At 36.9% G+C, this 19,238-nt stretch overlaps 1 protein-coding gene across 4 annotated transcripts in view; it reads right to left on the bottom strand.

The window, feature by feature from the left end:
- The window catches only part of SORBS3 (sorbin and SH3 domain containing 3), a 114,549-nt gene that overhangs the window by 75,072 nt on the left and 20,239 nt on the right, over positions 1-19,238 (bottom strand). For all 4 annotated transcript variants that reach the window (XM_053717970.1, XM_053717971.1, XM_053717972.1 and 1 more), the window contains 2 exons: positions 16,876-17,437; positions 13,357-13,455 (listed from right to left, as the gene is read on the bottom strand). In XM_053717970.1, coding sequence (XP_053573945.1) covers positions 13,357-13,455; positions 16,876-17,437 — 661 coding nt within the window. The remainder of the gene's footprint in view (positions 1-13,356; positions 13,456-16,875; positions 17,438-19,238) is intronic.

The following is a 19,238-nucleotide window of genomic DNA, read 5'->3' as shown; positions in this document are numbered from 1 at the left end:
TTATATCGTTGTGGTCAAATACATAGTGCAAAGAGTGTCAGATTGTATCAGTGAATATGCACCTTGGGAAAGTATACTTACACACATAAACTGACACTTTCTTTCTTAAATTATCTTTATTTTAACAGAATAAAGCTATGTGTATAAAGAGAATAGAGGTCTTAATTGACATTTGGAAGGTGATATTTGTTTGTATTTTACCTATGTATTTACATTTGGAAGGTGATATTTGTTTGTATTTTACCTATGTATTTACACTTGGATAAATACTTGTCCATACAGATTTTGCTAGAACTATATTTTCAGCCTGTTTTTTTGTGGTGTGACTGAAGTGTCCTATTAAACACTTAATTTATATAAACTTCTTTTATATTGTTTGTGTTCTAACACTCGCATTTTCAGACTCCTTTTTGTGCGCCCTACATAGAATTTCTGGCACGAACATTCTAATAAGTATACCACAAATTCAGATTTGCAATTGAGAAAATTCTCTATTGGTATTAGTTCAGTGTCATTTTTTACAATCCACTTATTCATTTCTTTATTTTTGTTTGTATGGCTACAACATACACAGTTCTTTCAGCCACATTTAAAAAATCCTTTATAGGGGGCATTTTTTCTTTCTTTTTGGTTCTCCTTAAAGATGTAGGTGCTAGACTATTTTTAATACATTTATTTTTTCTTTAGGTCACTTTTGGAGGTTCATTAATGATGTTTGCTAATATAGGGTCTTTGTTCAATACTCTTCAGTGCTTATTCAAAATTTTCTCTTTGTCTTGCACCATTTGTATACATAATGATGTATCTAGTTTGAATATTTTTGTTCTCTTGTACACTATTTTTACCTTTTGTTTCTCAAAGGGTGCTTCTATTCGTGTTCTTAATTTTTTTTTTTTTAATTTGAGGGTTTCAGCTGCTGTCTCAAAATCCTGATCTTTACTACAATTACGTTTAATTCGCTGCAACTGTCCATAAGGTATGTTGTTGATCCAGTTGGGGTGGTGACAACTGGTCGCGTGTAAGTAGCCATTCATATCAGTTTTTATGGTGTAATTCTTGGTGTGGATAGTGTTGTCCTCACAAAAAATTGTAATGTCAAGAAAATTTATAGTTTTATCACCCTTAGTTTTTGTAAAGGTGAGGTTCATGTTGTTTGTATTTAAGCATGTGGTAAATTTATTTTCATCTCCTTCCCAGATGATAATAATATCGTCTATGAACCTTTTCCAGAATTACATTTTTGTCAAATATGGATTATTTTTTGATACATAAACTTCTTCAAATTGCCCCATATATAAATTGGCAAAATTAGGGGCAAATTGTGTTCCCCCATTGCCTCTCCAATAAATCGTATTTGGTTCTTATTGTAGTTGCTATTTTTTCTAGGAAAAACTTTATACTTTGGGAGGATGTCTATTAAGGACAAAAGGTGTGGAGTGTCACGCAAATATGACTCTAGCTTGGGTACCTCCGGTTGTAAAAAGTTGTCTATATATTGGGATAAATGACTAGTGAGGCTATTTATACTCTAAATAATCGGTCTACCTGGGGGTTTCTTCTCGTCTTTATGGACTTTGGGGAGGTGATAAAAAACTGCCACTTTTGGGGTGTCCTATTTTAAAAAATTAAATTCATCCTCTTTCAAGATCAATTCCTTTTTAGCTTTCCTTATAAGATCTAGATACTGCTGTAAGTATGTATCAGTAGGGTCTGATTTTAAAATCTCATAGATTTGCTTGTCAGAGAGTATGTGATGAGCTTCTAGCATATAGTCCCCATAGTTCTGTACTACAAAGCCTCCTCCTTTATCGGCCGGTCTAAAGACCAGATCTTGCTATTGCTTAAGTTTTTTCGTGCTAATCTTTTTTTTTAAAGCTCAGATTTCTTTTTTTTAAATTAAAATTATTACACATCTCCTCAATATCTTGTAGTACAAGATCCTCACAGAGAGAGAGCTGTTTACCTTTTGAGTGAACAGGATAGAAAATGGACTTAGGTTTTAAAGTACTATGTTTTAAAGGTATTTGACCTTCTACTGATGTTTGCTTATCACATTCTACAAGTACTTGATTGGATTCTCTCTAAATCTTGCATGATTGCTAGAATCTCAGAATCACCTTGACTTAAAACTACTAGGTTCTCAGTTTCTCTACCATTTTAACTGTTTTTGCAAAATGTCTTTGAAGAGTAAGTTTTCAAATAAATTTACTGGTATCTATAGATAGATCAAATGAATTGGGTTTATTTGTGGGGGCAAATGACAAGCCTTTCTTCCTCAGTTGTCAAGTTTTGGCTAGATAAATTGAATTGTTTTATATTCTCATTTCTAGCTATGTCAATGTTTGTAGTGGTGTTAGTTATCATTTTTTCTTTTTTTTTTCTCTGTTTCTTCTGTCCTCCTCTAAGTCTCTCCTTCTGTTTGATCTAGCTGTCTTTTTTTGTGTCCTGTGTGGGGGGTTTGTGTATCTTTGGGAGTCGAAAGAAGACTCTCTTCTGGCTCTTAGCTCTAAAAAATGTGGTTTGTTAGATTCTACATAATTACCCCTTATATGACCTATTTCTAGGTTGTTGTGTTCTCCAATTTTCTTGTGCATAGTTTCTGGGATGATCAAATCTAACATTTGGAGTTCTATTGGATTTCTCTGTATTATTTTCCCTTTGATGGTATCTGTAGTTTGAGCGTTCAGGTAGTTGGTGTACCTTATTGTTTTCATTTGTAGTGTATTTTCCATTTTCAATATTTCTATTTGAAAATGTTCTCATTCTACCATTGGTGTTTTCAAGTGTTTTAGGGGAAAAGTGTGTGGTATTACTTGTACTGGCTACTGGAGTTTTTTTTCCTGGTGCAGGTGTGTTAGTGATATCTATAAAGTCTGTTTCTAAATCCTTAGTTTTAGAAATTTTGCTTTGCATATCTCCTTTCTAGTTTTTTTTTTCTTTCTTTTAAAGGGACACTAAACCCAGTTTTTTTCTTTCGTGATTCAGATAGAGCATGCAACTTTCTAATTTACTCCTATTATCAAGTTGTCCTCGTTCTCTTGCTATCTTTATTTGAAAAAGAAGGCATCTAAGCTTTTTTTCTTGGTTTAGAACTCTGGATAGCACTTCCGACAAACTCTTGGAACATTTTTCTAAACACAAACCAGCACCGAGTTTCACCCAGATTTTGCAGAACAGGACTATCATTGTGTTAGAAGTTTATAGTACATACTGAGGACTCCCATAGACACAATATATTGTCTGTTTGAAAAACAGGACAGGACAAGTGTTTGGCAAATGGAGAGACATACTATTGCCATACACTCTGATTTACAACCATCTACACATTCCTCAAACATCGGATAAAATACAAAAATGTTTTGTTTGTTTTTTAAATACTTGGGAACTTTCTATTACTGCACTTCAGCATAGAAGTGTTAATTTTCTGCTGAACAATATCACACAATTGATCAGTGTGTGTTTATAACCTGGTTAATTGTTTCTGCTTTTAATATCAACAAGCCAAATAATTGTGTCTTTATACTAAGATCCCTTATTCACAAAAGGGATTTTTTCACACTCCATAGATGAGAAAGGAACAAATACCATACTCTGACGAGAGGAATACCATACTCTAAAAGGTCGATGAGAGAAAAACATCTTTACCACAGATAGGGATTAATATCCCTTCCGTGCAATCTACATACCTCACAGGTTTGAGGTCAAACAAGGTGAGCAATATTCTATTACTCATTTTTAAACACCATACAAGTGCTTACATACTGCACCATAAATTGTTCTTTTTGTGTTTTCATCTGGACCCCTCTACTACAATCTTTCACTTCCTTTTCCATTGGTGATAGTGGAATCCCTAGATGTATCAGGCTTTGAAATACACTAGGAGGAACTTTACAAGCAGATTTAACATTTGCAACTCACACAGCGCAAGTTAAAATATCCATTGATATATATATATATATCTTTGTGTGTGTGTGTGTATATATATATATATATATATTTATTTATATATCTTTGAGTGTGTATATACATATATATAAATATATATGTGTGTGTGTGTATAGAGATAAGCACTAGAGATAACTATTGTAACATGAGAGCTATGTGAATGACTTCTGAGTAGGCGATTTTTCAGCGGAAATGTAAATGCTGTGTAAGAAGGGGCATATACCCAAAAGCAACATATTCCAGAGTGACGTGTGGGACAATACGTTTTTGTGGTTTGTGTGATTTAGTGGGTTGTCAGTTACAGGATTTCAGCAGGGCAGAGAAAGGGAGGAATTTGGAAGAGAGAAATATGACATGAGTAGCTGTTTTATTGTATAGTTTTTAGGGATGAAAGATGAGAATTAGACAGCAAAGTTACAATAGTCAAGATGGAAGAAGATAAGGGCCTACAAAAAAAAGGGTTTACTAGTGAAATAACAAAAGAAATGATATATTTACAGTTTTTTCATGTTTTGAAGAGATTCTATGTGATGATAATATTATAAGCAATGGGCTTTGCTAAACTATTGGGATTATGGTTTCTCCAACATTTTGATATTAAAAGAGTTAAAGGGACACTGTAACCAAAATTTTTCTTTCATGATTCACATTGAGCATGACATTTTAAGCAACTTTCTAATTTACTCCTATTATCAAATTTTCTTCATTCTCTTGGTATCTTTATTTGAAATGCAAGAATGTAAGTTTAGATGCCGGCCCATTTTTGGTGAACAACCTGGGTTGTCCTTGCTGATTGGTGGATAAATTCATCCACCAATAAAAAAGTGCTGTCCAGAGTACTGAAATAAAAAAAAGCTTAGATGCCTTCTTTTTCAAATAATGATAGCAAAAGAATGAAGAAAAATTGATAATAGGAGTAAATTAGAAAGTTGCTTAAAATTGCATGCTCTTTCTGAATTACAAAAGAAAAAATTTGGGTACAGTGTCCCATTAATAAGATTACATTTTGGATTAAATTCAACACGTTAAAATGATTGTAAACTTTAATAATTTAAAGCCCAGGATCAAAAAAAGAAAATTTATGCTTACCTGATAAATGTATTTATTTCTGGATATGGTGAGTCCACGGCTTCATCAATTACTATTGGGAATATCACTCCTGGCCAGCAGGAGGAGGCAAAGAGCACCACAGCAAAGCTGTTAAGTATCACTTCCCTTCCCACAACCCCCAGTCATTCAAACTGGAAATGGAGAAAAAAGGAGTAACACAAGGTGTAGAGGTGTCTGAGGTTTAGTAAAAAATAACTGACTTGAAATAAAGGGCGGGGCTGTGGACTCACCATATCCAGAAAGAATTTTTTTTTATCAGGTAAGCATACATTTTCTTTTCTTTCCTAACATATGGTGAGTCCACGGCTTCATCAATTACAGACAATACAGACCGACTTAAACAGAAGGCCCAGCTGCTTGAAGAACCTTACCCCCAAAAGACGCCTCGTCCGAGGCAAGAGAATCAAATTTGGAAAATTTGGAAAGAGTATGCAAAAAGAGCCAAGTTGCAGCCTTGCAGATCTGCTCCACAGAAGCTTAATTTTTGAAACCCAAGAAGAGGAGACAGCTCTCGTGGAATGAGCCGTAATTCTATCATAAACAAAACGAATTATGCTTCTCAACCAGAGAGAAAGAGAAGTAGCAGAAGCTTTCTGACCTTTATGCTTCCCTGAGAAACAAACAGGGCAGAAGACTGGCGAAAATCCTTAGTCGCCTGTAAAAAAAAAGGATGCACAACCTCCGAGTTGTGCAACAAACGTTCTTTATGAAAAGGACTAGGAACAACAATTTCCTGATTAATCTTTCTGTCCGAAACCACTTTAGGAAGGAACCTAACTCAGTACGAAGAACCGCCTTATCGGCAAGAAAGATAAGATAAGGCGAATAACACTGCAAAGCTGAGAGTTCCAACACTCTCCGAGCAGAAGAGATAGCAATAAAAAAAAAACCTTCAAAGATAACAACTTAATATCTATGGAAAGCAATGGCTCAAACGGAGCCTGCTGCAAAACTTTAAGAACAAGGTTAAGGCTCCAAGGAGGAGCAACAGACTTAAACACAGGGCTGATTCTGACAAAGGCCTGACAAAAAGATTGCACATCTGGCACGTCCACCAGACGTTTATGTAGCAAAATAGAAAATGCAGAAATCTGACCCTTCAGGGTACTGACTGACAAACCCTTCTCCAGACCTTCCTGGAGAAAAGACAAAATCCTAGGAATCCTGACCCTTCTCCAAGAGTGACCCTTGGATTCACACCAGTAAAGATATTGACGCCATATCTCCATATCCAAGCAGTCAGCTTCAGAGAAACGAGATTTGGATGAAGGAAGGGACCCTGAATCAGAAGGTCCTTCCTCAGAGACAGTCTCCAAGGTGGGAGGGACGACATTTCCACTAGGTCTACATACCAGATCCTGCGAGGCCACACAGGGGCTAATAGAATCACTGACGCTCTCTCCTGTTTGATAGGAAAACTGACTTGTGGAAGGGGAGCAAACAGAGGAAATAGGTATGCAAGACTGAAATCCCAAGAAAACCACCAGAACATCTATCAGGGCAGTTTGTGGATCACTTGACCATGAACCGTACCTTGGAAACTTGGCATTCTGCCGAAACGCCCTCAGAAGCCAACTCCGGAACCCCCCATTTGAATATTTACCTAGAGAACACCTCCAGATAGAGAGCCCACGGGATGAAATATCTGTCTGTTCAGAAGTCCGATTCCCAATTGTCCACCCTTGGAAAGTGGATGACAGACAGCAATTGTGAGCTTCCACCCACTAAACAATCCAAATCACCACCTACATGGCTAAGGAACTCAGAGTTCCTCCCTGGTGGTTGATGTAAACTATTGAGGTGATATTGTCTGACTGGAACCAAGCTAAGGACGACTGAGGCCAAGCCATCAGAACATTTTAAATCACTCTCAATTCCAAGATGTTAAAGAGGAGAGCATACACTTCCGAGGCCATAATCCCTGCGCCGTAAGTCCCAGACTGCTTCCTAGCCCAGCAGGTTGGCGTCAGTGTTCACATCACCCAGGAATGTCTCCAGAAGCACGCGCCCTGAGACAGATACTCCTGAAAAACCACTACGGGAGAGAGTCTCTTGTCGACTGATATAGATCTATCCTCTGAGAAAAATCTGAATTTTCTCCATTTTATGGAAAATAGCAAAGGGAATGATGTCCATGAAAACCATCAGACCAATTCCCTCCATACATTGAGTCACTGAAAAGTGAAGGTAAAATCAACTGCAGCTAGATCCAAACTCCCAACCTTCTGGTTGCAAGATGGCTAAGCTATCTCCCGGATCACTAGAGCTTGTGTTGACCAGACAGTAGACTGCAGAGAGAGGAAAATAAATAAATCCTTGATTATCTGACCTCTGTTAGAAATCTTCTCCTATATAGAGAATCTATTGAGGTCCCCAAATAAATCAAACTTGTAGATGGAACAAGGGAACTCTTCTCCTGATTCATTTCCCATCCATGGGAAAGTAGATTGGACAAGATCTCCTGAAAGAGAGTTTGCTCAAAGGAAGGATGACACCTGAATCATATATTGTCCAGCAGAGCACCCTTGCAATACCCCAAGACCTAAAAGTTTTTCTAGGATGACAAAACTCCGAAACTTGAGAAGATCCTGAATCATGGGAACAATAAATACGCATCATTCAGGTCTATGTTCGTTATGAACAGGACCTCTTGAACCAAAGGAAAATGGATACTACTTTGAAGGTCAGAACCTGAGAAACTTCAGGTAAATACCTAGATCCCGTTCCCAGACTGGGACTGGAACTATCACTCCCAGAGAGGAAGGTCCTGAACCCAGTTCAATGAATGCCTCTCATCATACCTGGATTGCAGATACTCTAGAATGAGAAATCTGCCCCTGGGAGGAATCTTAGATTGGACTCCAAAACATATGACTGACCATGCAGAAAGAGTAAAAGGAAAACTTTCCTTTAGTCTCACTCTCTTGATGTGTGGTAGAAAAACCCTTTTTTCATCCGTAAAGTCAGAGGATAATTCTGCCAGACCAAGTCCAAACAAGGTCTCATCCTTGAAAGGAAACACCAAAAGCGTGGATTTGGAGGAAACATAAAATATTAAACCTGCAACTGCAGAACTATAAAGCCTAGGCTGTACCACTAAGCCACAGGTAGGCTTCTCAGCTGACCAAGATTTCAGCCACAATGCTCAGTGGCCTCGCAAAGCAAGTATAATAAGACAAGGTATTGCTCTAAATGATCAATTAAACCTTCAGCTTCTTATCCATGGATCCATAAAGGAGCAGCTACCCTCCATATGGATCGAAGTTCTCTGAGCCATAGTAGAAAAGCTCCCTTCTACTTAGGGCACCGTGCATTTTTAATGGAGTCAGTGTCTTTTTTAGGAAAATCCTTTAAAGGATGGGAGACAGGGAGAAAGGTATCCCTAGCTTCTCCTATTCCTGTGAAAATATCTAAGGCACGTCTAGAAACACTTCCTGCTAGGAAGGAACATCATAGAAATTATAAAGTTCACAAAACTTTCAAAGGTTGACAACGACAGGGGTATCGATGTCGTCCAAGTAGCCAAAACCTCCTTTAACAGTACACGAGGTGTTGAAACATACATCTGAAGGAGACCACTTCAGCATCAGATGAAGGAATTATACTGTCCGAATCTGAGCTTTTACCCACAGAAGCTACTGGCGAATCCTCTTCACCAGACTTAGGAGAGAGAGCAACCTGTGTAGCAGAACGTGGAGCAGAAACCTTACTATCTAAATCTTTAAATATCCTCTTGCGTTTTTTTTTTTTTGCAGCTGCAGATACGGCTGAGGATACCTGAGCTGCAAAATCTGCAGGCAAATACACTCCTCCAGGCGATTGAGAGGAACAGCATGTGACGTCACAGAGGCTTGGGACGATTAAGGAGAAAGCTGTGGCATTGCCTGAACAGCATCATCCTGGGAGACTTAAGTTTCAGATGGAAACAACCTATCTTGCACATTCAATTGCATAGACAAACAGTCTAAAATTGTCCTTAGAGACGAATTAGGGAAGGATTAACCCCTAATGAAAATAAACAGAAAAACATATCTTCTAAAATACTCTAGATACGTTTTAACACGGCATAAAAGATTTAGGTTAGTATTATCCTCTAAGTCCTCTAGATAACTATAAGGAGCCAAGGTATTAAAAAATTAGACCTGAACCCTCAATAGAGAGTTAACCCCTTTCTGGCCGTGAAGGAGGTTAACCCCTAAGTCTCCATAGTCACATTAATTGTAGTGCCTGCTCACTGCCATTAACCATCCTCCATTAAGGATGTCTTTTCCCACATAAGGGGCAGAGAGTCTTAACCCCTTCAGTGCCAGCCTCCTAGCCCCAGAAGACAAAAGGCACTTACCTGCATGTAGCTGTCTGGCAGGAGGACAGCTCACCCAGTATGGAAGGACGCTCTCCTTACATAGACTTGTGGAAAAAAGAAAGAACAGAGTAAACCTACTCTGGCTTTCTAGACCAGGGCAGCAACATGTTAGGATAACGCAGCGAAGCCCACTTCACATGTTCCTAACTGCTTAAAAGCCACCACTGCCCTACTGAAGAGACTAACATGGAGTACGGCTAGACCCAATCTTGAAGGGAAAGTTCAGAGCAAACCTACTCTGGCTTTCAAAATAATAAAATCTTGATTGAAGTGAAATAAATCCAATCTTCTTCAGACACCAAAACTTCACCTCCTCCATACACTGAAGGCAAAGAGAATGACTGGGGGTTGTGGGAAGGTAAGTGATACTTAACAGCTTTGCTGTGGTGCTCTTTGCCTCCTCCTGCTGGCCAGGAGTGATATTCCCAACAGTAATTGATGAAACCGTGGACTCACCATATCTTAGGAGAGAAATAATCTTAAAAAAATACACAGTATAACACTTTATTAAATATGAATATTGCATAAATATGCTTTTACATGTTTTCATCTACTTGACTGCAAAGGGCTCCAATGCACTTATATATATATATCTGTATATGTGTACATATGTATTTATATGTGTATAAGTCTGTAAATACATAAATCCACAAATAAATACATATGTGCACACATATTAACACACACACACATATACATATATATATATATATATATATATATATATATATATACTATAACAACAAGAGAAAATCTGGGGCAGAAGTGCAAGGTACTTAAAATTCCCTTCCACAAATGCGCCAAAAGACTACCCTTATCTGGCACAATACTATAAGTATCAAAAATAAAAAATCAGAAAAATGCCACCTTGGTATGCAGAAAAATAAGTAATTTAATGTGAATAGAAATATAACAACAATAATATCTAAATATGAATAAAGCCACTATAGCGGTGTAATAAAGTAGAGAAGATAAGGCAGCTACATGTGTTCCACTACAGAAACTGGAAACTAATGATTAGCGTCAACAAGGAACCTTATATGCATTGAGGTAAAAGTCTGCGCAAACAGCATTACAGCATCGGATCAATACGGTAAGCGTACATAGCGACAGGCAACCGGCCTCCCAGCAATCGGAGCTAGTTGTGATATCGTCAGGAGGGTTAGGTAAGTAACACTGCCTATATTCACTACCGTGATACAAATATATGGATAACGTATTCTGGACAACTACCGGTGAGAAAATACATGCTTGACTAACTAACCCTGCCTATACTAGCATCTGCTTTATATGGATTGTATTGTCATTACTGGGGGAGACTGCTTTGTGCGCTTCTATCTTACCGCTACTGTCTTATTCTAACCTAGACTTACTGCTATTGCTTTTGACTGCTTATTACCAATGAAATTTGGAGACAAGAATTAACTACCATTGGGATACTAACTCCTGTTGCGGATTTAACTTTACCCTAATATGGATATATAATTAATTCTTTTTGTGAGCTCTGAAGTTATTATAATAATTTTTCAAAGGGTACCCTTGAAGACAAATAGATTTTTTGATATTTTTCTGCAGTGGACACTACTTTACTACACCGCTATAGTGGCTTTATTCATATTTAGATATGAATGTTGTTATATTTCTATTCACATTAAATTACTTATTTTTCTGCATACCAAGGTGGCATTTTTCTGATTTTTTATTTTTGATACTTATAGTATTGTGCCAGATAAGGGTAGTCTTTTGGAGCATTTGTGGAAGGGAATTTTAAGTACCTTGTACTTCTGCCCCAGATTTTCTCTTGTTGTTATAGCATCAATAATATTACTACCTCTGTGCACTGCACACTTGCATATACCCTAATTGAAGCAAGTGTGTATTTACTGGATCAAATTATATTTATTCTGGTGCCAATCATCCTTGTGAAACATATATATATATATATATACACATACATACATACTTACCGTATATGTTTGTATATGTGTACATATGTATGTGTATATATGTCTGTAAATACATAAATCCACATGTACATATGTACACACATATAAACACACACCCACACACACACACACACACATATATATATATATATACATACTTATATGTTTGTATATGTGTACATATGTATTTATGTATATATGTCTGTAAATACATAAATCCACATATAAATACATATGTACACACATATAAACACACACACACACATATATATATATATATATATATATATATACATACATACATACTTATATGTTTGTATATGTGTACATATGTATGTGTATATATGTCTGTAAATACATAAATCCACATGTACATATGTACACACATATAAACACACACCCACACACACACACATATATATATATATATATATACATACTTATATGTTTGTATATGTGTACATATGTATTTATGTATATATGTCTGTAAATACATAAATCCACATATAAATACATATGTACACACATATAAACACACACATATATATATATATACATACATACATACTTATATGTTTGTATATGTGTACATATGTATTTATGTGTATATATGTCTGTAAATACATAAATCCACATATAAATACAAATGTACACACATATAAACACACACATGTATTTATTAGATGGGGTTATTACAAGTGTAACTGTACTTTTTTGTTTCGTGAAACGGTTAACCAGAACTCCGAGGTCATGCTAACCCGACGTGCGTTAACTTCAATTGTGCTCAAGCGATCGCGTTTACTTTCAACTTGTAATACAAGGGGAAAACCCAACGCGCTCAATTACACCCACAATAAAACCCTTAGCACTTGCACGTAACTGATAGCGCTTCACTCGTAATCTGGCCCTAAATTTTTATTAAAGGGACACTGAACCCAAATTTTTTCTTTCGTGATTCAGATAGAGCATGCAATTTTAAGCAACTTTCTAATTTACTCCTATTATCAAATTTTCTTCATTCTCTTGGTATCTTTATTTGAAATGCAAGAATGTAAGCTTAGATGCCGGCCCATTTTTGGTGAACAACCTTGGTTGTTCTTGCTGATTGGTGGATAAATTCACCCACCAATAATCAAGTGCTGTCCATGGTCTGAACCAAAAAAATAGCTTAGATGCCTTCTTTTTCAAATAAAGATAGCAAGAGAATGAAGAAAAATTGATTATAGGAGTAAATTAGAAAGTTGCTTAAAATTGCCTGCTCTATCTGAATCACAAAAGAAAAAAAATTGGGTTCAGTATCCCTTTAAACATTTATTTTATATGCAGACTTTTTTTTTTTCTTCAAAGGGAAATGAAACCCAATTTTTTCTTTCATGATTCAGATAGAACATACAATTTTTTAACAACTTTACAATTTACTTCTATTATCAACTTCTTTTTGAAGAGAAGCAACAATGTACTACTGGGAGCTAGCTGAACACTTTGGGTGAGCTAATGTGAGCTCCCAGTAGTGCATTGCTGATCCTGAGCCTACCAAGATTTCCTTTTCACAAAGGATACTAAAGGAATTAAGCAAATTAGATAGTTGAAGTGAGTTGGAACTTTGTTTAAAATTGTATGCTCAGAATCATGAAAGAAAAAGACATATGCCATACATATATAAAAGAAGAATTATAGTGGCCCTTTAAGGCTAGGTGTATTCTTGTTGTTTTGGAAGTGCTAGTAAGAATGACCTTTAAATCAAGATTCGACAAATCTGTTTAAAATGTTGGAGCCAGTAAGAATATTTAGTAACCAGACAGTGGTATCTGTATATAGATCTATGGAAAATAACCCAAAAAGTTAGGAGCCAGTGGCTCCCAGGCTGCTGGGTTTGTCAAGCCCTGCTTTAAATATTGTATATAAAAAAAATAAGATTTGTTACTCTAATCTACGTCCTTCGTATGGCTGCTTGATATATCCGTATACAACCATATATGTCAATCGATCTACCTTGTTTTGTTTTGGTATATAATCCAGATCATGTCTGTGAGCCACCAAGTCTCTCTCCAGCTCCTCAGTAAACTGACGCAACTCTGTTTCCAGCTTTTCCTGTAGGAGAATAAAGGAATTAGATTTTTTTATGATTTCTAATTATAAACTGCATCCATAATCACAGCTAATATAGTATAAGCATTAACACAACCACAGCTCTTAGAACCTGGAGAAATGTATTTTTTACACATGTAAAATTAAAGAGTAAATGGTTTTTCTGGATTATTATTTTTTTTGCTGATCATCAAAAGCAAACGGGGTCGATTTATCAAGCTACACAAGTAATATTAATGCACTTGTTTTTCCACCATGCTACAAAGTAACGTAATCTTCTTGCATATACGCAGCTTCTTGCATATACACACCCCTGTCTGCCGCAGCTCGCCTCTAGCGAACTAAATTCCCCTGGCGGAATTCTGCATTGTACACAAGCGCTATTTTGTGCTCGCATGCAATCCCACCCCCTGCCCACGCACAGCCAATCACGTGCGGACAGGAATTGTCAATCTCCCTGGTCGGACGAGTCTGGGGAGATTCAAATTCGCCACCTTAGAGATGGTGAAAGGTTAGGAAAGCAGCGGTCTAATGACCGCTGCTTGTTAAATACGGACTGCAGGTTCTCCTGTGAGAACCTGGAGTCCTAGGGGGTCGAAAGGCCGCTGAAGCCTTTGATAAATCAACCCCAATATCTAAACTTAAAGGGATATGAAACATTGCCATTTTTAAAAAATATATATATGTTAATTCAATATAAACGTAGAAAGAAACAGATTGTGTCAAAAAGAGAAAACAACTTGTTTTCTTGCAAAATGAGCACATATAAATTCTCAGTGTAGCCCATGCCTACAGCTAGATAAGTGAGCGGACATGATGAGAATTTAGGTTGCATTATGCCTCTTCTGAGCATGGGCAGAACCTTGCTTCCTGTGTTTGCATCATTCACTGAACCAGCTCGTTTTACTCTAGAAGTTTTATTAAATCAGGCTAGATATGCCTATCTGTAGAAACCCCATCATCCTTGTAGGCCTCTGACAGGAAGTAATAGAAACTGCAAAAATAAAGTTAAAAGAAAGAAAATGTATTTTTTACAACTGCTGAGTAATTTATAATTTCTATATAGCTGCATGTAATAGACACTACTATAAAGAAGAATATGCACAGATGCTGATATAAATCCAATATAAAACCTTTTAAAAATTTACTTAGAAGCCCCAAGTTTAGCACGGTTGATGAGGTTAGGCTGGGACACCCAGTGAAAGGGTCTGGAAAGCAAAAAGAGCAGACACTCTCCCCCTCCCCTGCATATGAAAAGACCCTTTACACAAACAGGAGCAAGCTGGAGTAGGTATATATCAGTCAAATAGTATTTATGTAAACAATCAAATATCAAAGCCTTTAGTGAGTAATATTTATCCAATAATAATCAAATCACAATGTATAAGTATAGAAAAATAAAAAGTATAGAAAAATTCCCCAGGGATATATAAAAACAATTTATATAATTTTTTTTTTGTTTATTTTTTCTATTAAAGGGCTGATATATCTCTTTATGATGAGATCTTTAAACTTTTTCCAATTATATGTTTTCTATACTCTGCATTTCTATATATGTTTGCATTGTGATTTTAATTAAAGGGCAGTCCAGTCAAAATTAAACTTTCATGATTCAGATAGGGCATGCAATTTTAAACAACTTTCCAATTTACTTTTATCATCAAATTTGCTTTGTTGTCTTGGTATTCTTTCTTGAAAGCTAAACCTAGGTAGACTCATATGCTGATTTCTAAGCTGTTGAAGGCAGCCACTTATCTCAGTGAATTTTGACAGTTTTTCAATACTAGGCAGTGCTAGTTCATGTGTGCCATATGGGTAATAAAGGGATTATCTATCTTTTTAAACGAGAACAATTCTGGAGTTTGCTGTCCCTTTAAGTAAATATTACCCACTATAGGGTATAATATATTTGTTTTTATAGATACTATTTTCTTTCTTTTACATGGTGAATTGATATTATATATAGAAGTGTACAATAGTCCTATACTATTTCTTGGTTTCCTTTCATGATTCAGACAGAGCGTACAATTTACTTCTATTCTCAAATTTTCTAAATTCTATGGGTATCGTTTGTGGAAGATGATAAATAGTAGATAGTAGGTAGATAGTGTGCACGTGTCTGGAGCAGTACATGCAGGAAGTACTACTGCATATAATGCTGTAGACCTGTGCACAATCCTAAGCCTACCTTCCTGCTTTTCAACAAAGGATACCAAGATAGCAATAGAAGTAAATTGGAATGTTTTTTTTTAATTGTATGCTCTGAATGATTAAGAAAATGTATGTATCATGTCCCTTTAAAGGAACAGTAAACACCATGTAATTACAAGACATTTCTGTTGTGTTGCTATAAAATAACATATCGGCCAAATCTTAACATTTTTAAAACAAATAAACATATTTTTTTACTGCAATTAGTGTTCAATAGCCAAACTCCACCCACTATTTGCCTTATTTGGAGGAGCCAATCTGGGCTTTAGTCAACAGACTACCAGGCTAACTACTGTCATAAAGTTTAGTATAAAATGCATTTATCTGCAGTTGTTATCAGTTAAAGTCACTTAGGGACATATATGTAGCAGAGTTAGCCTTGAAAACACAGCAGAGTGCATTTCAAATTCTGAGTATTAGAAACTGCTCAATTTTCAGAGCTAAATTACATGAAAAGAGGACAAAATAAATAATGGACATATATTGCAAAGTAGTTTCATTATGTATAACTAAACATTATATAACAATGTCAGTGTTTTCTGTCCCTTTAAGTGCAAAGGTTACATTAGTCGTCTTGGCAGAAATGTATATAAGTTTACATGTACTGTGTATATAAGGGGTGGTGCACCTTTCTTGAGTGTGTGGCCAAACTTGGCTATAACTTTGAGAAAAATAACTTGAGTAATACAATTGAAGAAAATGAAACCAAGCAGTGTGTTGTTGCCAAGAAATGTACTTTGAGAGGCACCTTAGGAATTTGTATCATAAACTCAACACTCTTAGCATATATCATATTGCAACGTGTTTTATGTACACAGCAGTTCCACATACCCAATTTGGCACTCTATCCATCCCAGACTGGCCATAGGGCATTCAGGGCAAATGCCCAGCGGACCAAGCTGTTATGTGGGCCTTGTTGCTATACACCACCCTCTATTAATATGGGTAACAGTAAGAAAGCGTTTACAGTCTGCCTATTTTGTAATGGATAAAGTGCATTTCCTGCCTGGCTGTTAAGCAGAGATGCTGCAGGACGAGAGATCTGGTGTATTGTGGGTACCTAGCTGACAGAGGTCTAACTGATGTGGGCTGCTCCGACTTTAAATGCCTATGTTTTGTTTAGAAATGCAATAAATAAGAAGTATGGGCCAACGTCCAATCAGTCAGAATGACAAGGAGCTAAAATACATTTCAGTAATAAACGTCACTTACCAGGGTATCAGATGCAGAGCTTTGACAACCTATTGGCTCTTCTGTGTTTAATGAAAACTTAATTTTTTCATGTGTGGGGCTCAAAGAAGGATGTAGTTCCCTGCGTGATGTCATTTGTGGTGGTTGTACCTTCATGGAGATGGTTGTATCTTCATGTGACCTTAGTGACTCTTTAGAACACTTGGGCAATGTTGCATATGGGAAGTCAGGAGCATGGACTATCTGCTGTGGTTTGCTTGTTGTAGTCCTTTTTAAAGATGGAGTTTCCATTGGAGTCATGTTTAATGAATGGTATGGGTTATTAGAAGAGCCAAGAGTATAGTATTTCCCCTCAGATGATGGGTTTGGGATTTTCTGTGCATCTCTGGAGGAGTAGTTCAGCGAAGTATGTCTAGATGGGGGACTGAGATATGTGTGTGAATTGTTGAAAGATGAGCTTGGTGATAAAGGATGCTCTCTGGGGGCCGGACTAAGTGTTTGTCTGGTCTTCCATGAGACTGGAACTCCAGTGTCTGTGAGGTTTCCTGACTCATTATGATTCCACTTCACATCCTCATTGAAACTGCAACAGAGACAATAAAATTATGTAATGCTCTGCAAAAACAGAGTGAGGCATTTATTTCCTTTTATAGAGATAATAAATCAATGCTTTACAAAACAAGTATAGGAAGTTGGCCTTAGAAAGATTAAGACATGTTTGGGAGTAGTATGTTTGGAGACTCTGTAACACAAACTAGAGCGAACATATTAAATAGTAGTATGAAAAGTGCTTAAAGTGACAAACTTTGAATGTTTTAAATTCATGTCTGGAATCTAAGCAATATTTTAGGTGGACTTTAATTGATCACTTCAAATGAAAATGCGCTGTAACTTACTTTTTAATCTTGCTGTTCCATTGTAATACCCCGCGCTCCAGGCGCCCACTTCAAAACTCAAATTTTTTGTGAGCTAACGGATTTGACTGTTCTTTAATCGGCGATTTAGCTACAAAAAAAATAGTGTGAGTGCCATATGACTAGAGTGCCGATTGGAGAACCATCAAAACAGTTAGCTCACAAACTGTTGATTAAAAAGTTACAGCGCATCTTCATTTTAAAGTGGTCAATTAAAGTCCCTCTAAAATATTGCTTAGATTCCTTACCCGATTTTAAAACATGTAACTGACGAAGCAGGATTGGACCTGTGAAACGCGTTAGGCCACGCCCACCTATTGAAGCGTGTGCTTTACAGTTGTTTGATTGCTGTAACCCATATTGGATATTAGTTATCCCTGTCTGAGTGTCCAGTGAAAGAGGGCTGCTTGCTACAGAGAGAATCCTTGTATGAATCACAGCCACCATTTGTGTGAAGGATCATTACGAAGGGACTTCTGCCTGGCCAGCACTGTGGGACTCAGAGATACAGAGGACAGCTCCCTACAGCTTTTATATTTATGTGCCTTATAAGTGGTCCTCAGCTTGAAGTGAGGCATGTTATTGTAAGTGTGCATTTGTCTTTTTTTTTTATTAAACTGTAAACTTTTTCTACTATATACACTTAGATTGTTTGTGTGACACTTCTACCCCCTACCCTTTGCATGTAAAGTTTACCATCACTTCAGTGGCATATTTAGTTTTTGTGCTGCCCTAGGCACTCAAAATGTTGTTGCCCCCCCCCCCCCCCCCCCCCCCTCAAAGGTTTTAGGACTTTTTTTCCCTTAATATTTTTTGGGGCTAGTGTGTAAAATGTTTTTTGTTTTTTATTTCATAACATTTTAAAAGAACATGGGCTAGCAAAACACTTGCATACAAGTTGGTTGAATTGCATGCATCTCATAAGATTTTCTCCCTGAGAGAAAAGAAGGGGAGAAGAGAAAAGGGACGGAAAGGAAAGAAGGGAGGGAGAGAGAGAGAGAAGAGAAAAGTGGGGAGGGAGAGGAGAAAAGGTGGAAGGGAAAGAAGGGAGGGCAAGAAAGGAGTGAAAGAAGAGAACAAGGGAAGGAGTTGAGAGAAAGAAGGGATGGAGGGAAAGAAAGAAGGGAGGGAGTTGAGGAAGGGAGGGAGAAGGGAGAGAGGAAGGGAGGGAAAGAAGAATACGCTTTGAAACAATCACTGCCCTTCACATGCAACAACATACAGTAATTACCATCATTCAAGTAATTAAACTTTTTAATTGTCCATTTACTATTTTCTCTGTGGGTTTGTGAATGCAAAGAAAGCTAGTTATTAGTAGCTAACATACATTAGTGCTGAAAGTTTATGATTAGACATCACAAGCTGATCTAAGCAGTGCACAGACGCAGTGCACAGACGGTTTAAAGGAGCACTGCCTGTAAAGAGCGACCTTAATCAGCGCACGTGCGTTGTCTTCTCTGCAAGAGCCTG

This window comes from Bombina bombina, chromosome 6 (assembly GCF_027579735.1).
Source record: "Bombina bombina isolate aBomBom1 chromosome 6, aBomBom1.pri, whole genome shotgun sequence".
NCBI lineage: Eukaryota > Metazoa > Chordata > Amphibia > Anura > Bombinatoridae > Bombina > Bombina bombina.
This window is presented reverse-complemented; position numbering and strand designations above follow the sequence as displayed.